Source organism: Actinia tenebrosa, unplaced genomic scaffold (genome assembly GCF_029948245.1).
Source record: "Actinia tenebrosa isolate PJP-AT-01 unplaced genomic scaffold, QUT_ActTen_1.0 PGA_scaffold4__44_contigs__length_22323623, whole genome shotgun sequence".
Taxonomy (NCBI): domain Eukaryota; kingdom Metazoa; phylum Cnidaria; class Anthozoa; order Actiniaria; family Actiniidae; genus Actinia; species Actinia tenebrosa.
In genome coordinates this window covers 15,209,855-15,232,896 of record NW_028292581.1, presented here as the reverse complement: position 1 = coordinate 15,232,896, position 23,042 = coordinate 15,209,855, and the positions used below count along the sequence as shown (strand labels likewise).

General features: G+C 37.8%; 3 protein-coding genes across 4 annotated transcripts in view; all 3 read left to right on the top strand.

The window, feature by feature from the left end:
• Positions 1-23,042, top strand: part of LOC116307141 (roundabout homolog 3) — an 88,902-nt gene that overhangs the window by 53,271 nt on the left and 12,589 nt on the right. The window lies entirely within an intron of this gene.
• On the top strand, positions 938-11,782 carry LOC148907213 (mirror-image polydactyly gene 1 protein-like). 2 transcript variants are annotated; one of them, XM_089036958.1, is made up of 10 exons: positions 938-1,161; positions 3,393-3,618; positions 4,355-4,460; positions 4,940-5,069; positions 7,121-7,250; positions 7,924-8,094; positions 8,168-8,269; positions 8,942-9,036; positions 9,596-9,826; positions 10,760-11,782. In XM_089036958.1, exons 1-10 carry the CDS (start codon positions 974-976, stop codon positions 10,833-10,835), a joined length of 1,455 nt encoding a protein of 484 aa, XP_088893084.1. In that variant the 5' UTR covers positions 938-973; the 3' UTR covers positions 10,836-11,782. The 2 variants fall into 2 exon arrangements, with proteins under 2 accessions (XP_088893084.1, XP_088893085.1); XM_089036959.1 differs by having other exon boundaries at positions 939-1,161; positions 7,121-7,169.
• LOC116306766 (glutamate receptor ionotropic, NMDA 1-like) lies at positions 15,220-21,539 on the top strand. The gene is made up of 5 exons (XM_089036407.1): positions 15,220-15,669; positions 17,710-18,320; positions 18,562-19,588; positions 19,850-20,013; positions 20,476-21,539. Exons 1-5 carry the CDS (start codon positions 15,220-15,222, stop codon positions 21,191-21,193), a joined length of 2,970 nt encoding a protein of 989 aa, XP_088892533.1. The 3' UTR covers positions 21,194-21,539.

Sequence of the window (23,042 nt, the reverse complement as noted above, 5' to 3'; positions counted from 1 at the left end):
AAGATCGTCTCCACGGTTGCCAGACTTATAATTGGTGTTAAAATTCGCAATGCGAAATGTGTTTGTTAGTTTGGTCATATAATAGGTCTTCGAGAAGGAAGGCTGCTTTATTTGTAAACGAAATGCAGCTCTCGGAACCGATCAGCCGTCCATGAGGGGGATGGACGGGTCATGGTCCCAGTCTCCATATTCTGCCACAACTCTGATTGACAAACCTAGGACGAAAAATACCCTCATGTAAAGCATTCCATGCCTTCTTAATTTCGAAAGAAGGACCAAGAACGCGATGGGAAGCTATTAGCATCGGCGCCCAAAGACACGCGAGGCTAGAAGGAGAAGTAAATATATTTTGAAGAACCCGCGCTTTTGATGGCGTTACACTGTTTCGATTAAATTTTTTACTGACAGATGCAATCAAAGAGGAAGATTAAGAACTATCCTAGAAACCGTCAATCAAACATAATTGGCTTTAAAACTCTTGTGCGGCTCCTCATGATTCAAGCATCTATGTACATACATTAAAATTTATTTTTTGCTTGAAAAATTATTTATTATCATAAACGCTGGGACCTCAATAAATTATTTAAAGATGACGTTTAATAGACTACGACGTTTTTGCTAGGAACCGCAAACCTCAAACTGCAGTTTGACGTCCGGCGTTTTCCGTCAAAATCCCCTTTCGGCATTTAGCAAGTGGCAAGATAATATTCTCTTGCAAAGCGCCATAACAAAGTTGTTGCTGGAAGAGCTGTCATATTGAATTTCATTGATGCTGAGTGTTTCTCCGTGTTTGCGGACGTGTTTCTGGGCCTGATCCCTAGCGGTTAGCTCTGTACACCTGACGCTAAAGGTCTCTTATATATATACACTGTACGTGTACTTCCAAGGTTCATGGTAGGTTTTTAGACGTTGGGCTCCCTATGTCATAAATTATTCATTTACTAATTTATGCAGTCTCGAAGGTACAGCGTCCATGGACTCTATTCGTGACGAACTGAATTATTTCCACCGCACAAACGACTCTTTTAATCGCGGACATCACTTCGTCTCCACTGTCGACGACGACAGAGAAGAAGTAGATGAAATTCGACAACATGTCCGTAGTGCAATGAAAGAAGCGAGGCGAAAGATGGCGAATTTACGTCGCGATGCCGAAGAAAAGTGAGTCCAGGAAAACAATTCTTAAAAAATATGTCAAATGTGTCAATATTTTAATAACCTATCAATATCATAGGACGCTTAAAGCTTTATAAAGCTATCTCGCTGTTGATAATCCTATTTTATAGTCAGTTTAGGGGAGTTTAATAGTTATAATTCAAGCATGTTTGAATTCGATTGTTGTTGTTTACTTTTTCAAGTTTTAGACTTGAGCTTTATTACATATTTTATACTAGTCGTTTAGTTTGGTTTTGGTCACTTAATTATCATTTATTGATATAAAATGATTTATTTCTTTTAACAAGTACATTTATTGCCGAAAGAGACATTCGAAATACGCGTTCGAAAGCTATAAGATTGAAAATTCTTTATTGTTGCAGATTGAATATGCGTTGCTATAGACTTTTTTGGGTCTAGTAAAAATTCACCAACGCAAAACAAAAACCATTTGAATTTTCAGCATATTCTTTGATATATTTCTTTAATATATGATATTTCCATCTTTATAGGACCGCTTCAACTTAACAATCGTAAACATTCCTTTTTTGTGTGAAAAATGATAAGCTTTAACTACTGTAATTTCTATTCATTTGCTTTTTTTCTTTTGACTTGACTTACAATGACATATTCTATTTCATTCAAATTGATTTTTCTGTCATTTTCATTGGTCGAGATAACTGCAAATAACTGCCTTTAAATAATCATCTGCTCAGGAGCATTACGGTGCAAAGTTCCCTTCTAGCAGAGTCTCTTTTCTCTTTCTCTCCCTTCTTTCAGGCGGGGAGGAAGGAGACTCTGCCGATGTAGAACATTTCCTTTGATACACCACCGTCCATGATCGTGGAAACTGGTTTTTAACTGATTACATGTAGTGCGCATGAGCAAATGTAACACACCATGGTTCAAAACATTGTTTGATGAGAGTTTAATCTCTAGTTCTGATTGGTTGGAACCACGTGCTTTATGAGAGTGCACAGAACGTGTGTGCCCTTTCAGTTGCTATCTAAAATAACGTTTATTGTAATTCGATATAAGAAATAGAAAAGAAATAAAAACTTGCTTGCTGTGCTGTGTGGAGTTATAAAGCACACGGGGATTGACAGATCATTTGAAAAGTGTTGAGAAGCACTCTGCTATGTGTCATGCTTCTCCTAACACTTCTCTCGTTTTCTGCCTATCCCCGCGTGCTTTATAACTGCACGCAGCATGACCACACATTTTCTATCTCTTTAACTTTGCACGCTTTTCCCCATGACTTGGTATGTTTGATAAAGAGAAAAAAAAGGAAATGGAAAAAATAAATTGAACGATAAAGAATATCATTGAACTTGGTTATCACAAAATATTGTGAACCGTTATTGTTTCACAAGCAAGCATTTGCCTCTGCCTTTAGCATTATAGCAAATAATTGCTCACTCTCCACAAACAAATCACTATATTTTGCTCAACCTTGATAGTAATGGACTACTTCGACAATAAGGCCATCTTGCAAGGGGGAAAAACAAAACAAAGATGATGCAAAAGATATATAGATATTTGTGTGTTTGTCTTTCTTTTATGGGTAAAGGTGATGGATGTGCCACCTTACTTCATCTTTTTTATATTCTCTTGTGGTGAGCTGTTAATATCAATCGACGTCATTACTGTAAGAATGCTTTATTTGGCCACTGGACAACCCTGGGGGGATGGAGGTATTATTTCATGTTTAGGGTAGGGATGAGCCGCTGATCTCACTGAATACTGACCCTGTTCCAGAGTAAAATCGCTGAAATTCTTACCCTGTTCCAGAGCAAGATCGCTGAAAATCATAACTTATTCTGGTATTGCCAAAATGGATACCCTGTTCCAGAGAGGAGAGAGCGTGATTTCATATACCCTGTCCCAGAGCGAGCGCGATTTTATATACCCTGTTCCAGAGTGGAATTGCTGAAAACCATACCCTGTTTGGCGGCACGTACCCGTATATATAGGGGAGTACCCCCCCCCCCCCCCCCGGGTGGACAACACACAATGCATTAGGATTCAAGATGGCCACTGCATCGTCGAAGTAGTCTATTGCGTATGGTTTTGCAATTCGTAACTCGAAGCCAGATTTCATAATAATTTTCTAGGTGGTGAAGGTATTTCATTTAGAAATGGTTGAAGATTTCCACAGTTTTCTATTCAACTACAATTACAACTAAAAACAATACTTTTTTGAAGATTTACAATTGCTTTTACCTTGTATTTTATAGGGATAAACTTTTGACAGAAGAGCAGAGACTAAGGCAACAACTGGAAAGAGAATTATCAGAGAAATCAGAAGAGTTATTGAGAGAGAAATCTAGAAGTCTTATGAAGGATGGAAGAGGAAGCCAGGAACCAAGATATTCATCTCCCCTTCACTTCAGTCTTGATTACAGTGGAAGTTCTTTACTGAACAGTGGTGAATTAGAGGCTTCAAGGTCACTAAACTCCCAAGTAAGTATAACATCATTGCTTCATAGTTACATAACACTCAGAAAATGCTTAAATCAAAGTAGTTGAAAACCAAGCAAAGAAGGGAAGCATAGGTTGTGTGTGCTGCTAATAAGGCACCTCACAAATGTGACCAGGGTTCAAGTCCTGCCAGTCTTGCCATCTGTAGAGTGTGAGTAGTGTTGTGTTGAGTATGGGAGTAGAGTCTTTTGGTTGTCTTATTAGCTTTGAGAATTTTTTCTCGGGGCTCTCCAGTCTTTCCACCATCCACAAAAATCAACTTCTTAATTCTAATTTGATCTATCGTGTGCCTTAGCAATTGGGCTGCAAAACCTGTTAGGCATTACCCAGGAGTGATAAATGCATTAGATTAATCTTGTTCCCAAGAGAATAACATGTGACACGAAATAGAGAAACATTAAGCTCAAGCCAAGAAGATCTGTATTATTTTACAATGAGGACACTTGAATCGTGAACACTTTGCATTTTTGTTTCTTTAAGAAAATGTGAACTGTAAATCAGGACATTCCTAGAGCCAATCAATTAGAAATAAGATTTTTTTGATCACTAACCTTGGTGTATTTGAACTCAATGCTCCATTTTAGAAGGTTTGAAACAGTAGAAAGTTCAGGGATTAATCTGTCAGGAGTGAAAAAAACTCAAGATGTTCATGGTTTCGAATTTTCTCACTGTAAATTTCTTTGTTGTTTATCTTATGTTTGTTGACTATTAAAAACAGCTTACAGAAAAGCTAGCAAATGCAGAAGCTGAGATACAAGCAACAAAGATGACACGTGATGGCTTGTTGATGCAGGCCGAGTCAAGAATAGCATCTCAAGGAGCAGGTAAAAGTATTTAATAATGCAGACTTATACAAGTTTATATTATATACCAGTCTAAGTATATTAAACGCTAGTATATTTTGCAGCAATAATTAATGTGTGTGTAATAAAATATTGTCTTCTAACTTGAGAAGTCAAAATGTTCACCTCCAATTAAAGGTCCAGGGTTTGAATCCCAGTCGCCGCTTGTTAGCTTAATTGGTTTTAGTTCTCTTTCTGACAAGGCGTCCCCCCCCCCCCCCCCACCCTGCTTCAGTGTGTGGGTATATTGCCTTTTGATTTGTTTTTGGCAAAAATTCCAGGTCAGATTCTTGGAGTCAAGTTGGCCTCTTTCTTCTTTGAAGTATCTCAATAATTTTGGTATAAAATGTGCTAATTTAGGCATTTTTGCGAACTCTAGCACTAAATAAAACATGTTGGAAACCTTCTTCACCTTGAGACAGTATGTCATTTTTGATTTATTTTTCATGTTTACTCCATAGCACTTGTTGATAAAATCTACAGAGCACAAAAAGAGAGGGATGTTGCTGTTAATGCCAGACTAAGGCAAGCCAAGGAAGAGAAGGAGGACTTGCTGGCTACAATGCGTAGATTGGAGAAAGAGCAAGCTGGGTATGATGATAAGATTAGAGTACTAGTTGTTATCTAAATAAGAGCCCTTTTTCCCTTGCCCAGTATGAGGTTGAAAAAATGATAATCCCCCCACCCCTCCCCCAAGTTTCTATCCAGGAAATGCAAATGATGCACAGTTTAATGACAGTCCCTTTTAAGAAGTTCAAAATTGTGTTACCCACCCCCTGCTTTTACCCCTTTTTTCACACACACATTTATTTTATACAGGTTATTAATTCAATATTTTCTATATACAGCTATTTCAAAAAAGGTTGAATACTGAATACTGCATAGTGAATAGTGCATTCCAAGACCAAAGGGCATTGTGGGTCATAGTGACATTGTCTAAAGTAGGATTAATAATAATTATTTTTTCTATTTTTAGTGTATTCCATCTGAAGCAATATACTAACTACATGTAGGGTTCATTGCTGTATATTTACTTTTTATTTCAAATTAACGAGACCCACAATGCCCTTTGGTCTTCGAATGCACTATTCAGTATGCAGTATTCAGTATTCAACCATTTTTGAAATAGCTGTAAATATATTTAAAACACTCATTAATAATTCATAAGATTATGGTCCAATTGGCGCCACCATATACCCGATAAAGTCCTCTTCATTAGTATTCAAGTGATTTTATATAAAGACACATGTGTCTTTATATAAAGGCCACTCGAATACTATGAGGATGACTTCATCAGGGATGAAGTATGCATCCAAGTTTAGATGAAGACATAGAGCTTCATCAAGGTCATAGTCAACCCTATAAAGATCTTTGACTAACGTGCCTGTCTTTGCCTTGGCACGCAATATCCAACGTGTGGGAGCTTCTATTGAATCTGGTTGCGCATGCCCGTGACGTCAAATCTCTATCGAAGTATAAAAATTCATGTTCGTGACGTGTATGGTGGCTCCAATTGGTGCTTTTATACCTGATAAAACACTCCTACTCGTTTTTTAAACACTACATACATACACACTCGATTGCAGAAACGTTGTAATATACATTTATGCATATATCTAATTTATTCAGTATATTTTAATGATATGCAAAACAGAAAAATCGCTTTATTTATTGTTTGTTTCATTCAATGACTGTCAAATTATTTTTTTAATGTCTATTAGATCGTACAGATTATAAATCAGTTGGTTTTAAGCGTTGAAAATGGTTATTTTGCATTGTGCATCTCATTAGATATTTGTATAAATGTATACTACAACGTTTCTGCAATCGAGTGTGCATAAACAAATACATATACATATACATATAATATATTCCCCTTTATGACTACTTTATGACCAGTCCCTTAATAAGTTATACAGTGGTTTTCAATCCACCTGTCATAAATGAACCACTAAACTGGTTTAGCATTAATACAGGTGGTAATCTCTATCTACATGTACCTTAAATAATCTGAATCTACTTTGTACTTGGTTGACAACTCCGAACAGTGAGATTCACAGAATTTGGTTCAACACAATATAATCTATTTGAATTCTTTCCAAATATGGAAAGGTAAATAAGTTGATAGGTACAAGAATTCGATATTTTTAAAAAGGTTTTTAAAATTCCTTTATCTTTTTTTTTAAAATGTCTTTTTTCCCAAATTTTAATGGAAATGAAACGCAAAAAAATAAGATGGAATTTTACTCGTTTCAACTGCAATGCAAAACAATGCTCTATTTTCGTTACTTTGTCTCACGCAAATGAAAGATTTTAGAGCTAAAAGACTAGTATATTTGATGGAGTACGAAGTATATCTTTCGTAGTTCTCTGCTGATTTAGCATATAATTTCTTGTATTTTTAAAATCAAATTTTACACTTTTCATGATTATTTTATACGAAGTGAAACCTGCAAAAGTAAGCCTGGTTTTACGATGCATGCTTTAACCTGTTTGTACCGTGTTGGACAACGCTTTAAAAGCAAAACGAAAAGCAAAAACAACAAGGTTTTGAAAACAAAAACATAAAAGCTACACTCAAAGAATCTTGAACTGTAAAGATAGAATGCCCCCTCTTTACTTGAGTTTCATTTTGTTTGCAGATTTGATTCGGGAGTGGATTCAGTGTACGATGATGAAGATGCCGATCAGGTTAGATTACGTACCGAATGTAGTTGTAATTGTAGTGGTTTGCATCATGCTTGGGAAATACTCTCTTTGAATGACTGGAAGGTGAGTGTTTGGTTAAAAAAGGATTTAAAAATGCCTGCACGATGACATTGTATCACAGTGGAAAATAAGATACACCTGCAGATCCATATACACGGTTGGAATTGGTAACGTAATATTTTCGAAAAAAGGTGACGAAGAATGAACAAAAATTAAACAAAACACAACAAAACAAAAAAAGAAAACGAAACGAAGACAAACAAACGAAAGCAAAAACAAAAACAACAAAAAACAACAAAAAAAAAACAAAACAAAAACAAAAACAAATGGAAGAATGAAAAAAACGAAGGAAGAAAAGAAACAGAAAGATCAGATCCCGATATGTGATCCCGATGTGTGTGGCCATGAGAGGATACTTGATAATTTTTTAAACACTTTTCCATAGTCAATCACAGGAAAAGGAAAACATGTCACTTTATAGACTTTCTCTATCACGTGTCCAAAACTACCCTTATATATTTTAAACCACCAACCATTTACCATTTTGTTCATAAATACAGACATACGTTCCCACATCCTCAATATTGTAAAATAAATCTCCTCTCCTCTCCTCTCCTCTCCTCTCCTTTCCTTTCCTTTATACTTTCTTCATTGTACAATCTTCTAATGATAGCCAGGTGTCCGTTGGCTGAAATTTAAAATAACTTCTTCGTTTTTTCCCCTTTTTTGTGCATAGTCAATAAAAGAATTGCTTAACAGACTGACGGTTTCCGAAAGCCCCCGTTCTATCGACAAGCAAGGTACAGTAATGGCGGATAAACTGAAATCAGCTCAAAAAACACACCAGCGAGCAATAGCAGAGGAGCTAAAAACAGTCCTAGAAGAACGAGACCAAGCTCTATCAAAAGTAAGCTGTGAATACCATGAGTAGAAATTGATGTTGTTGGGCTACCTGTGGCTTAAATAATACTTCTCTGCAGGTCAAAGCGCTGGAAGAAGAAGTGGAAAAATTACACAAGGAATTAAAAATGTTGAAAAATCAATTTAAACTGGCAGAAAAACACCGCATCAAGACAACCCAGGTGATTATAACAGACCCCTTGCATGTGACGTCAACACACCTCAATTTGGAGGACAAAACCAAAGATTCTCAAGACAATTGGAAACCTATTGTTATGTCCTCCAATTGTGCTGCATTCCGACGTGCTGCAAGTGGTCTATATACCTTAATTGAATAAAAGTATTTATCATATAATTATCCATAAAATACCTATATTTCTCCTTTTCGAAAAACTGATATTTTCACATGTGAAAATAACATGTTATTTTCACATGTGAAAATATCGTTGCCATGTGTATTTAAGCTATAGTTTATAAATAAAAACTTTTTATAATAATAAAAAGCTTGTTAAGTTGATTTTATGCATAAATATATAATAAACAGAATATTACATGGGCGTTTGGAGATACGAAATTTATCTTCTCGTGTTGAAAATCTCTCACTCGTTCGCTGCGCTCACTTGTGAGAGATCTTTTCAACACTCGAAGATAAATTTCGTATCTCCGCGCGCCCATGTAATATCCTCTATATCATTGTCTTTAGATTTTACATTACTCTTTATTCTTATTTCGACACCATGGGGGAAGGTGGTGTTGAGTGGCGATTACTGGCGTATATTGAACTTCTCAGTTTTGCCCAAGATGTAGTAGTTAATAAGGTTAATAGGATTAAAAGGGTTTGTTTGTATTCATAGGCGCAACTGTTATCTTCTCAACACGAGCGAGACGCGTCTTTGCGGAAAACGAAACGTCTGGAGGAAGAACTTGAAACGATACGCGTCTATTACAGGTAACATACACATATTGGTTTATTAGATTGTCTCTTCTGCACCTTACCCCACCTTATTTTACCTCAGTCACCTGACCTAACCTTACAGCATCTAACCTTGCCTCACATCACCACTCCTTACCTCACTACCTCACCTCATCTCACTTCGCCCCGCTTAGCCTCGCCTCGCCTCACCTCACCTCACCTCACCTCACCTCACCTCACCTCACCTCACCTCACCTCACCTCTCCTCACCTCACCTCACCTCACCTCACCTCACCTCACCTCACCTCGCCTCGCCTCGCCTCGCCTCGCCTCATCTCACCTCACCTCACCTCACCTCACCTCACCTCACCTCACCTCACCACACCTCACCTCACCTCACCTCACCTCACCTCACCTTTCCTTCCCTCATCTCACCTCGCCTCACCTCACTCCACCCCATTGCGTTGCCAGTGTGAAAAAATTAAAATAAGATGCGGTATATGTGCACAGCTTATCTGCATTCCTCTTGTGTTTTCCTCTTATGTTGACAAATTATCCCTTTGCCAGCCTTCTTTATGTATCCTATTTCCTATAGCCTTCACAGATCCTTGAGTCAGGAACAAAATCTCCGTGACCAGTTCAACAGTACAATGGACGGCTTTGAGAATCGTATGCGCATGCGTGAAGGGGAACTCGTTCTCGCTCAGCGCTCCTATGATGACCTGGTCAGCAAACTTCGCTCCGTTTCCTCCGAGAGAAGTACACTTGCTGAACAAGTGTATGAAATAAACAAGAAATACCAGAAGGAGAAAGAGAGAGCTGACAAGTAAGTGGTTGATCATCAGCATCATCTCATCAAACACTCATACTGAATCACTTTTAAAGATTGTCACACTCTGAGACACGATCGTAGGATCGTATCCCTGTAAAAATCCGATTTAAATTGTACGATTTTCCCTCACAACTGTCGCGCGCAACATGCTTACACCAAGATTCAGCTGCTGTTTATAGTCGTGATCAAATCGTACGGTCGATGTACACCAAACAATTTTTATCGTCAGGATGTTGCGTGCAACAGTTGTGACGAAAAATCGTGCCATGTAAATCAGCCTTAACAGAATCCTCTTTATTGATACCCGCCGGGTGGATTTTTATCACTTCGAATACGAAATTGGGTCAAATTTGGTCTGCAATTATTCCCATGTACATGTAGCTTAAGTGACAAAAGATAACATGGTCGAGCACGTTGTTGCTTGATATGAGAAAATATACCAGAGAAATTATACCAAAGAAAAGTCTTGTGACATTGCAATATGGCATAAAACAACTCGTAGAACCGTACACGCCTGAATTAACAAATCAAAAACAGCTACGAGTCGTGGTTTCCTACGCTCCTCTCGTGTTCTCTCAACATCCCGCCTGTTTTGATCAGAGTATCAAACACGGAAAACTGTTTTTGATCTGTTTTATAAAATAACAAACGCGCGAAAGATAGAAAAAAAGCAAAGTCTAAGTAAATTCTCCCTACGTGCAGTCTCATTCAAACTGACCAATGAGCGTGCACGATAGATTAAAAATGACGGTAGCGTGTTTTGATACTCTCATCAAACATGGTTTTCGACCAATCATAGCGCGCGTAGTATCCCAATTATTTTATAAAACAAATTAAAACACTCCAACCCTATGCTGGGAGAGTCGTGTTTCCTTGATTCTTGATTGATTCTGTAGATATTCAGGTTTCTGTAATCGTTTGTTGCAGACTTGAGAGGCTGGTTGGTGTGCTTAGGAAACGTATCAACGCAGGAGCAGGAGCAAGTGTAGAGACGATCAATTAAACAGTCTTGAGTAACGCGCCGAAAGATATTTGCGTTGCATCTATTAAGCAGCCTTGGACATGTTTCTGACGAATGTGGGGAACGTCTTGTAACTCGTTCCCCTTCCATCGCCTTCTTCCTTCCGGCTCTATCCATCAATCCCACCCTCCCACACCCACAACTCCTCCCCCTCCTCCTCCCTCCTCACCCATTACTTTTCCTTCCATATATTTTGTATAATTATTTTGTCAATAATTATACTGAGCTACGTGCGTGAAGCGCAAATACATGCCTCTAACTTTGGAATGGAAATGATCAAATGATGACAGCTATTCAGTCATAATATAACCCTCAAATAAAGCTCACGACTGTCGAGCGCAACAAGCTTACGTCACGATTTGCTTCGTGTACATCGACCAGACAACATTCTTACGACTGTAAATGGCAGCCGTAAAACTTGGCGTGAGCATGTTGTGCATTACAGTTGTGAGGAAAAATCGTACCGTGTAAATCGGATATAGTTTTCTATATACTGCTATGCGTTTTCAATAGAGCGTTTTCACGTGACGTCAAAGCGGCCATTATGGGGTACCAAAACAATACATTTTCTATCCTCCGGGAATTGAACTCTATTTTTATGCAAATACTATGCAGAAAGTTTCTATTGTTTATGGCTGTCTTCTCACGTGAGTGCAAACGCTCTATATCATCTCAGTCTGCCAAAAGAATTCTAGCCAATCAGCTCACATAATATAGGTGTATTATTATCCATATTCTATATCTACTCAATTGTATCAATTAATATATATTTGTGATTATGAAAGATATGTCTATAGATATTGTCACATGAGTGAATTCCAATAATTTAATATTAGCTAATAATATATTCTCACATCTGCCTCGTAGAATTTGTTGACTAAAGCTTCACTTTTAAATTTTGTATAAAGCGATCAAATCAATTGTAACGATGTAATTGTAACGCGTTGTTCATTGGTACAACCAGGGAGAAAATTTACAAATCCCTCATTTATTTACATGGTCTGTCCTCTTGTTGATCATGGATGACGTCTTGGAATGTTCAAAACTCAAGAGGAACAACGAGCGCAGTGAGTGGTTTCACTCTGAAGTTTTGAACATCTTAAGACGTCAACTAAGTACTGTTTAGTAAACGAGCAGGAGTGTTTTATCGGTTATGAAACGCGAGGCGTAGCCAAGTGGTTTTAGACCCGATAAAACACGATCTGCGAGTTTATTGAACGGCTTAAAAAACTCGTGATGCATGTTTTCATATTCTACAGAATTCTTTACGAAATGAACCAAGTTTGATAGAGAAAATCCAAGTTAAAGTTTATGCAAATGAAGACGAATCTTTATCAGATATAAAACCTCCTTCATGGTCATGATTTCTATTGTGTTTCCTTCATGAATTATTAATGAGGTTTTTAAGTAATATTTCAAAGCCGATAATGAGGACTGGAACTAATTGCGCGGACTTGAAATCCCGTCCAGTCCAATATTGGAGGCTTTGAAATGACTTCTCATGCTCATTAATTATTCGACTTGGAGTAACTGGAAAAAAATTAATTCAGTCCTAGGACTGAATTAATTATGTTCCAGTTACTCCAGACTGAATGCATTCCTTTCACAGCACTTTACCAGGTTTCAAGCAACATCATGTGACCCAAAAAAAGCCCATTGATTGGCTGGTTTATTCATGAATTATTAATGAGTATGAGAAGATCACTGAACAAGAGTACAGTCAATGGAAATCTACTAACGTTTTTTTTACAATAACAAAATAAATATTTTAAAAAAACAAGGAAAAAATTTGAAAAAAAAAATTTTCAGCGAGCACAGGCTCACTATTTTTTTGTCCTTTTATTGATCATAGGCTGTTAGCCAATCAGTGAGCGAGAAATTTGTATGTTATTGTATGATTACTGGGGGAGTTGATTTTGATTTATAGGTGGAAGTAATGTGCTTAGCAATGAAAACTGGTTATCTGCCAACAATTTAAACAATAGTTTTTGAAATTTTAATTTATTGGATCGACCAATAGATTTCAAATATTCTATAAAAAAACTTGTTGGTTCTACGACATCAAAAAGTCCATTGGATTTATTGAAATTAACTAGCAACATCTCTTGAAACTGATTAGAACAACAAGATTTGCCAAAGAGAATTTCGTTTACCAACGCTGGCCAAAAGCAGCGCTAACGATCAATAATCGCAAAACGTTTAACTCTTTAATTTGAAATAAGAGACCACGGACCGATAAGACAGCAGCCGCCTTTGTCGGCGTTCAACTAATCGCTAAGTCACTAAATCAAATCAAATATATTTTACGATCACAAAAAGATCCAACTGAACTGTCGTTTCGGTATCCAAAACCTTTTGTTTACTAAGATAAAGAACTCAATTTAATAACTTTGACTGACCTTCCTGTAGGTTTATGTGACGTGTTTGTTTGTCGTAGTGATAACAGTGTGGAAATGTTGGTGATATTAGATTTTTTTTAATCATTAGTCGTAAACTTATGTAAAGTTAAAAATATACTGCCGGCGTAATGTTGGCAGAGTATATTATTTTATCTGATATAGTTGTGGTGATGCAAAATTACCAGAGGGTGTTATTGAAAAACTTCATCGTTCTACCAATATATTGAAATGGATTAATCTTAAGCTTCTCTTGTCTTGTCTTGCCTTGTCTTGTCTTGTCTTGCCTTGCCTTGCCTTGCCTTGCCTTGCCTTGCCTTGCCTTGCCTTGCCTTGCCTTGCCTTGCCTTGCCTTGCCTTGCCTTGCCTTGCCTTGCCTTGCCTTGCCTTGCCTTGCCTTGCCTTGCCTTGCCTTGCCTTGCCTTGCCTTGCCTTGCCTTGCCTTGCCTTGCCTTGCCTTGCCTTGCCTTGCCTTGCCTTGCCTTGCCTTGCCTTGCCTTGCCTTGCCTTGCCTTGCCTTGCCTTGCCTTGCCTTGCCTTGCCTTGCCTTGCCTTGCCTTGCCTTGCCTTGCCTTGCCTTGCCTTGCCTTGCCTTGCCTTGCCTTGCCTTGCCTTGCCTTGTCTTGCCTTGCCTTGCCTTGCCTTGCCTTGCCTTGCCTTGCCTTGCCTTGCCTTGCCTTGCCTTGCCTTGCCTTGCCTTGCCTTGCCTTGTCTTGTCTTGTCTTGTCTTGTCTTGTCTTGTCTTGTCTTGTCTTGTCTTGTCTTGTCTTGTCTTGTCTTGTCTTGTCTTGTCTTGTCTTGTCTTGTCTTGTCTTGTTTTCTCTTGTCTTGTCTTGTCTTCTCTTCTCTTCTCTTCTCTTCTCTTCTCTTCTCTTCTCTTTTGTTCGATATATTATTAATATCTTCATTTCATTTTATTTCATTGTCTCTTTTAATTTTATTATATTGTTGTTATCGGAAACTAGGGAAATGTTTCAAACACAGCAAAAAATTGGACAGGTGTTAATTATATACTAGCCATAAATTAGCTTTAAAACTAACAAAAATATATTTTATAAGGAACCAATTATTTCAAAACTACAAAGCTCGATTCTACGTACTGAAATTATTATCTTAGTATATTTGACAAAAAACTCCAAGCCATTCTATAGCTTTTTATCATACTAAATAAGACCCTATTCTTCATTTCTCATAATGTTCTTGTCTAGTCTTTCAATAATGGAAAGAATTTTCAATTCGATTCCTCATAGAATAAAAATAAAATAAATAAGTAGTAATCCAAAGGCGTATAGACTCCTAGAAAATACAATGAATCCAATCAGGTATTCCAATGCTTTCTATAAAAAAATAAAAAAATAAAAACTGGAGAGAAAAAAAAAAAGCCAAAGAGACTTTAGTAGCGCTGTGCTTTTGTTATCTTGAACTTGGCCACACATGCACGTAACGTATAATGACGAGAACTCTCTCTTTCTTTTTCTTTTCTTTTCTTTTTCTTTTTCTTTTTTCTTTTTTTTTTTTTCTTCTTCTTCTGCCAATTTTCTACATTTGAAAGTTCTATTGCCATAGGAATATACAACGAACAAGATATATACCAAACAGCCTGATTATTTTTCAAAGCTTTTTAACTTTTTCCCTAACGAGAGTTAATTGGTTGATTAGGGTTTCTCAGTTTTTGAGAATTCTTAATGTAACACGTTGACGCAGCTGTGTGAAGCTTTAGATTATTATGTTTTGTGATGTAGCGTCGAAAGCTACCCATTAATAGATGGTATCATTTCGAGTTCAAGGCTTGTGAACGGCGAAAATTGTAAACAAATACAATTGAAACTAGATGGTACCGGAGCAGGACATCGAAGGAAGTGTATATACAGTCCTTTTAATGACGTTGAGAGAATTTAGACACTCGATTTTATTTATATATCGTACTCTATTCATTACACCTGTCGTTGTTCGAATTTCTCATTTCCATCATGCCATGGTCTTGTATTTATTTCTTCGTGGCATTATCGTGTATAAGAAATGATTCGAATACGAAGCGTATGTTTAGCATTGCTGCAGCGAGCCAAGGAGGATCATCTGGTACCATTCAACAGCAACGTCAAGTCACCATTGCAATTGTCACATCTGATAACCTGACAGAAGTACAAACAATTGCTACTGAAGCACTAGAAGAACTCAAGAAGATTATAAATACCACTCAAATCAGTACGCAGTTTTATTACTTGGAAAAAGTGAATGCTAACCTTGAGAATTCTCTGGTCAAGTTTTGCAAGGATGTTATTAGTAAGAATGTAACGGCTGTAATCATGACAGACAAGTTGAAGAAAGAACAGTTTCATTTCATACCTTGGATTGCATCTTATTTAGGTATTCCTGTAACATTGTTGAGGGATACACGAGAATTCTTATCAAATCGGCAGGTATGTTGTTCATGATTTTTTAAGTACGATCGATTCAAAATGTTCATCACTTTGCTTCAAACTTAAGACAACACATATTTTTCTTGGGTTCGATTCCCGTTCATCAAATTTAAGTATTACTTTTTGGACCTTCACTTAACAACTGCTCATTAGTTTGAATTCTTTTCATCATCTATTTCATGCATACACGTTTACGGAAATATTTACACAGACCTTTACTCACTTTTCCGTTTATTTCTGTTTGTTGGCCTATTTTCTGGCATTTTAACTATACGATGGAAAGCGAGCGCTGAGCCGTAGAGACGTTTTTGATTGCTTTTCAATTATTTCGCTCAATCATGCACCTACTCTATCCTTAGCACTACTGCGGTTTTCCATATTCTTTGAACTCAGACCTTTCAACGGCTTGTTGTGAAATGGGATTTTCACTGCCGCTAGTCAAAGACATAAAAGGTACTGACTGATTATTTTTGATTGAATTGGCGGCAGCGAAAAACGTAAACCACATTTCAGCGTGCAGGTCGAGTTCGCAGAAAATGGAAAACCGCAGTAATCGCAATTCAAAATAGCATAAACTTTGGGCCAACAATGCAACGGCCTATTATTTAGTATACAAAAGCTGAGAAAGTATTAGAATAAATATGTTCCTGAGATGAAATTTTAGGCTTAGGTTCGAGAAAATTCATTTATATTTAAGTTGAGGCCAATTTTTTCATTATCACCACAAAGGCAAGCTAGCACCAATAATAGATATATATACTTTTTCTTTGGCATTTTTTGTACAACTCAATATTACACATTCAGCTATTTTACACCTTATATTATCGTTTAAGTCATTAGATTTTTTAAATTATAAATTTAAATGGAAAGAATGATATTATCGTTTTATTATAATTTTCGCAGCTCGTTTTAAATTTGAAGAAGTCTTATTTCTTGAAAAATAAAATTGGAAAACTTTTGAAAATGTTGGCTCAAACTCGGTAACTTAATTACAAAGATAGTTTTTTCTTGATTATAACAACAACAAAAAAACAACAACACGACCTTCAAGCAATGGTAATTGGTAATTGGTAATTGGTTCTATTTGTGCACTTTTATTGTTATGTTTTAGGCTATACTGTGCTGTTGCTTTTGATTTGCTTCACTTTGCTAATTCAATAACATTTGAAAAATTAAAAACTTGATTTACCTATAACCTGCGTGTGGATCAAGCCTCATGTACTTGTTTAACCCCTTGTAATCTCGTGTTACCCCTTGCCCCGTGTGTAACCTCATGTTAACCAATGACCTTTATGCAACCTTATGTCACCCCTTACCCCGTGCGTAACTTCATGTTAACCCCTGACCTTTATGTAACCTCATGCCAACCCCTCACCTTTATGTAACCTAATGTCACCCCTTGCCCCGTGTGTAACCTGTTGTCAACTATGTGACCTTTATGTATCCCAATGTCACCCCTTGTCCCGTGTGTGACCTGGTGTCACCCGTGTGACCTTTATGTAACTTCCTATCACCCCTTGCCCCGTGAATAACCTCATTTTAACCCCTGACCTTTATGTAACCTCATGGCAACCCCTGCCTTTATGTTACATTATGTCAACCCCTTGCCCCGTGTGTAACCTAATGTCACCCCTTGCCCCGTGTGTAACCTGGTGTCACCCGTGTGACCTTTATGTAACCTCATGTCACCTCTTGTCCCGCGTGTAGCCTTGTGTCATCCCTTGCCACGTGTGTAACCTGGTGTCATCCCTTGCCCCGTGTGTAGCCCGGTGTCATCCCTTGCCACGCGCGTAACCTGGTGTCATTCCTTGCCACGTGTGTAACCTGGTGTCACCCGTGTGACCTTTATGTAACCTCATGTCACCTCTTGTCCCGCGTGTAGCCTTGTGTCATCCCTTGCCACGTGTGTAACCTGGTGTCATCCCTTGCCCCGTGTGTAACGTGGTGTCATCCCTTGCCCTGTACTTTGTATTTTTATTACTAGTGTCTGGATGTGTCTTTCTCATTTCGAGTAAATATAATTTTCTTGTCGTTATATAGAACGAGGAATACAAAATGGTATACAGTTTAAAGCCAGATATCTTACAACAAACCAATGTAGTTAATGGTATCCTATCATTCTTTCGATGGACGCACGTAATGGTCATAGGTGATAAAACAAAACCGCAGCTGGTTTCTGAGTTTGTTAAAAGCCTTGAAGTATTAAACCCAATATTGACGACAGTACTTCACATCATCGACACATCGAATAGTCAAGACGTCGCCGAGAAACTTGCTCAAGTCAAGAAGACTGATACGTCTGCTATTGTATTAATCTGTGAAGCGTCCCAAGCACGCAAGGTGCTTACCGAGGCAGAGGATTTGGGGCTTTTTAACGGCGATCGCGCTTGGATCATTAGTGAAACGATTGCGGAGGTTTTATCCGGGATAACGAGAATACCAACGGGACTATTAGGAATACGATTGCACAGGTCATGTTACTCCACCGTATATAAGTCATTACGTGACTTGGTGTATGACGCCTTGATGGTGTACGTCTATGCACAAAAAACATTCAATAACACGGAAGGAAGTATATCATCAAGGAATCACGCGAGTTGCTATGGTGATATAAGGAATATGGATAGTAAAAAGAATACGGCTTTCTTCAGGTGAGGCGTTTTATTTAGCATTAAGAACTAGGCCATATGTGCTAGTGAATATAGTCAATGCATTCTTTGGGAGGTCCATCTTGCTAACTGGGCCTAAGATTCAATATATTTCTCCCAGTTAAGGTTCATTTGACGAATTCGTAACAAGTGCAGGCATTTATGAAAGGAATTCCCCAGCTTATGACTCTTTAAAACCCTTGTTCAAACATCCTCTAAGTGCAAATACTATCTTTTCTTCCAGACACATCCTGGCCATGAAAATAACAGGAAAAACAGGTCACATCCAGTTTGACAGCTTTGGTAACAGGATTAATCCAGAGTATGACATCGTTAATCTTCAAGCAAAGTCGAACGGTGACAAAGAATGGATAAGGATTGGACACTGGAGCAATCACGAATTGGTATGTAATAAAGTGCCAATCCAATGGCCAGGCAACAAAGTGGAACCTCCAACTAATATCCTACACACTAGGGTTCTACGTGTTGCAACAGCCATCACGGAACCCTTTGCCTTCTTCGGCGCTTTAAAAGAGCCTGATAACAAAGAAGGTACATTCGTCTGCGCCTCTGGATTTCCGTGTAAAGTCTACCAGTTAACTTCAATTGGTTCTTACACAATTGAGCAGAAATGCTGCAAAGGTTTTGTCATCGATTTACTCGGCATGCTACAAAATGACCTCGGCTTCAAAGCTGACCTCCACGTTGTCAAAGACGGTAAATACGGGGCATTAGATAAAGGCAAGTGGAATGGACTGATAGGAGAACTCGTACGAGGGGAAGTCGACCTAGCAATTGCAGACCTCACGATCACAAATTTAAGGAGCCAAGCAGTTGACTTCACTCAGCCATTTCTTCACAGTGGGATGAATATTCTGGTTGCAGTACGCATTAACCGTACGGGCTGGCTTCTTAGGTTTCTAGAGCCTTTTACCATTGAACTTTGGGTGTTGATAGTAGTTACCATCAATATAATCGTCATTCTCTTGTGGCTTATCGATAGAAAAAGTCCCTGTGGACATTATAGGAAAGGAAAAGACTACAAAGAAAGAAAGAAATTCCACTTGATTGCTAGCTTGTGGTTCAGCTGGGGTACTGTGTTCCACATCGATGAATGTGAAGCCAGGCCCAGATGTTACAGCAGTCGATTGATTACTGTAGTGTTTGCCTTCGCTATGCTGGTGTTAACGAACACCTACACTGCTAATCTAGCTGCTGTTCTTGTGTCTGAGGGAGAGGTGCTTCCTCTATCAGGAATACAGGATCCTAAGGTAAGGCATTTCGCCTAAAATAATGCCATCTGTGTTGATAAAAAATAAACAGTTTACAGTCCTTCAAACCAATGACACTGCATGAGGACTTACATTTGTATCCAATGTAAATTCTAGGGCACGCCACCGTCACAATTAAGGCACGGCGATTTTTTCATTCATAAAAAATCTCAATGTTCTGTTCGTTATTGCAATATGACCCATCTATTTTGTATTCCCCTTTTAGTTTTTTTAAACTAACATTTATTTCACTACAACCAGCTTCAAAATCCACCCAAAGGATTTACAGTGGGGACAGTTGCAGATACAAGTCTGGAGAAGACGTTTAAAGGAAGCAAAAGTGCTGTGTATTCTCAAATCTGGAGAAACATAAAAGGAAATAGTGTTAAAACATTTGCCGAAGGAGTGCGGAAAGTAATCGAAGGGTAAGATTAACGTATATGTAACGAAGTATAGAAATAGTTCTCGCAGAATCAATGACTTTTATAGAAAGCCTCGGGGATTTTTACACGGAGAAACTTAAAATATCGATTAGAAAAACAATCGAGTCATTCTGATATGAAAAATCCGGCCGACCATATTCTGCCGTTCGGGGAAATAGTTCGTATTCCTACTTGATTCGTTTTCCTAGCTGTCCAGCGTACCATTTACCGGATGCCAAAATTGCCCGCCCGCTCATTTGGGTTAGAAGACGCGCGTGTAAGGTGCGATACACCGGAAGAAAATTGTCTTGCTCTTTTCGGATGGTAGACGCGTTAGTACCATTTTGAATCATTGCGAATAGAAACTCGCTTACTATTGGTAAATGTATTTCTGACAAATGGAATTGTAGTAAACAAGTAAGTATTGCTAATCTAAAATTTTTCTTTTTCTTTTTCATTGCAAAGCGAACTAACAGCATTTATCGGAGACGAACCAACTCTAATGTATCACATTGGAAGACAAAAATCCTGTGACCTCAAACTTGCAGGAAAGCCATTCTTTCATTCGGGGTTTGGCCTAGCTTTACCCAAAAACTCAACGCTCACTAAAAGATTCTCTAAAGTTTTGATTCAGTATGAACAACTAGACACCTCACGCAAGCTATCAAATAGATGGTTACGGGGGTCCTGTGGTGCAAAAGAAGATGGTAAAGCCATATTTAAAAGAATGGCTATAGATGATGTAGGAGGAGGCTACGCCATAGTGCTTGTTGGTGTGGTCGTTTCGATTCTTGTCTTGGCCATTGAGTTTTATGTGGATAGATTTGGGTTCCCTTTATCTCATATTTGGACAAACAAGCCTCATCGATCCTGGCCTTCTACAAGAGAACTTTACCGGAAGGGATCGGGGAACCAATCAGAAGCATTCTCCTTAGCGCCCTTAGAGTTGAGTCTAAGTGAACGTAGGGTTGCACCGAGCATGCGTGACCCCTGGAATTCTTTTGTCATCTATAATCCCCAAGATATCACAAACAGAAGACTCGAGCTTCAGGATTTTGATAACTTCTTCGATAGCGTTTCTCGTCATTCTTTAAATAATTCTCATACTCATACAAACATCGGTTTTGACGACGACTGCGAGGAAAAGTTGGAAGAGCAGGACTCTGGACCAAGTCCTTTATGAAAAACAGGAAAACATGCTCAGTTGAACGTTCACTTATATGTGAACCAGATTTCTTTGTGTGTGGAATATAGTACCTAAGATAAAGACAATAATAAAACACACAAGTCTTCACTGATTTTATACTCCGCGATCTCAACATTGGAGAAAATTGGAAAACCATTCGTACTTCGGTGTTAGTAGACCGGTCCGTAATACACGATCCTTCTCTTAACCGTTTTTGAAAGTCTAAAATGAAAAGCCAAAAGTAACATATATGGCAAGATGTCAAAAATAAATTTTAATTTTAATGGTCTTTGGTTAAACAAAGTTGTGCATTCCTTACTTTACCGTTAGCATTTGTAGTATCGCGATTCTCCTACAAGCTTGATCGAGAGAGAGCCGTCAATATAATGCGGTATTGTCTGTCATCTCAGAATTACCGCGCGCGATTGGCTCATAGCGTTTGATTGACGGCGAAAATAGCACTTTATTGGTATCGACGTCTGCTTTCTGAATGCAATGGTTCTCTGAAAGAATAAAAGTTTCTTCCCTTTTACAACTTTTATCACACAAATTATTTCCTGACCATGTGGTACAAGGCTAAGGGAAATATACTAACTGATATATTAACTTTGAGCGATGGTCTGCGCTGGCAAACTATCTGGGTAAGTGTATATTGAATTCTTAACGAGAAAATACTCAGTCCCCCACAATTCCAATCGGACTCAGATTTCAGGTTTTAGATATCCAACCGACAACGTTTTATGAAATAGGTGTATATAGCGCGGCAAAGAAAATGGAGTAACAAAATGGACTGAGTTCCATCTATTAAGAACGGCTCACAAAGCCATCTACGATACAAAATGGCCATCTTACATTAAGTTAGAACAAAAAGGAAACATCAGAACATTGAGGTCTAGCTCATCAGTCCAACTTACTGTTCCATTAATAGCAGGAACCTTTTAAGACTCATCAGCTAAACTTTTTAATTCATTACCTTGTGAACTAAAGAACGAAACAAGCCTTAAAGTATATTCAAACAAAATTTATAAAATCTTGAAAGAAAGAGCTCAAAAAAGAATTGAAAATGAACATTAAGAACACCGAATTCATATCTACGTAAACAGTAATAACATTAAATTTTAAATCTTTTTTTCCATCTTTTTAGATTTAAGATAAAATTTTGATATTGTTAATCCGATATGTATAATTTTTGTAATTTCGTAGTTTTTTTAGTTTTTATTTTGTGATTTCATGATGAATGTAAAGCTACTCTGTAGATATGTCATCATTAAACCGTTATTATTATTATTATTATTATTATTATTATTATTATTATTATTATTATTATTTTTTTTTTTTTTCCAGCGGTCTCACTGGTATTAATGAATGTATGAGAGTTGATTAGCATATCTGTCATTCCTATTCAAACCTGCTTCGGTTCGGAATGTATCTTCGGGCCCCGGCTTTACCAAAGCCAAACGACAAGTTTGTATTCAGAGAACCTTTTTAAAATAGAGCCTGTAAGAAATGGGTAAGTTTTGTGCCATTTATTATTTTATTTCAATGTCGTTAACGGCTTAATTGGTTGAAAAACGTATGAATTGACTTGTTTTGGTTGCTTTGAGTTCTCGTGAGGATATTCACTCCAAAAGATTCTTGTACACTTGTACTGAAGTATTATTTTTATTATTGTTTTACCGTTCCTTTCGCCATCACATAACTTTTTCTGCAGCGTTTTTATTTTCACTGTATCGCCATGCCAGTTTTTATTTATGTAAAACGTGCGTTGGTGTTTGGTTTCTCAGGTGTTACAGCGCTTCTCAATCACACGCGCGAAATCATAAAAAAAATTCGAGACATAAAAAAG

Excerpts from the sequence above, each read along its gene's own strand:
- LOC148907213 (XM_089036958.1), top strand. The coding sequence starts at position 974 with ATGGACTCTATTCGTGACGAACTGAATTATTTCCACCGCACAAACGAC. Across the intron at positions 5,070-7,120 it reads TTGGAGAAAGAGCAAGCTGG|ATTTGATTCGGGAGTGGATT; the intron begins GTATGATGATAA and ends TTTTGTTTGCAG. Across the intron at positions 8,270-8,941 it reads ACCGCATCAAGACAACCCAG|GCGCAACTGTTATCTTCTCA; the intron begins GTGATTATAACA and ends TTGTATTCATAG.
- LOC116306766 (XM_089036407.1), top strand. The coding sequence starts at position 15,220 with ATGCCATGGTCTTGTATTTATTTCTTCGTGGCATTATCGTGTATAAGA. Across the intron at positions 15,670-17,709 it reads AATTCTTATCAAATCGGCAG|AACGAGGAATACAAAATGGT; the intron begins GTATGTTGTTCA and ends GTCGTTATATAG. Across the intron at positions 20,014-20,475 it reads GTGCGGAAAGTAATCGAAGG|CGAACTAACAGCATTTATCG; the intron begins GTAAGATTAACG and ends TTCATTGCAAAG.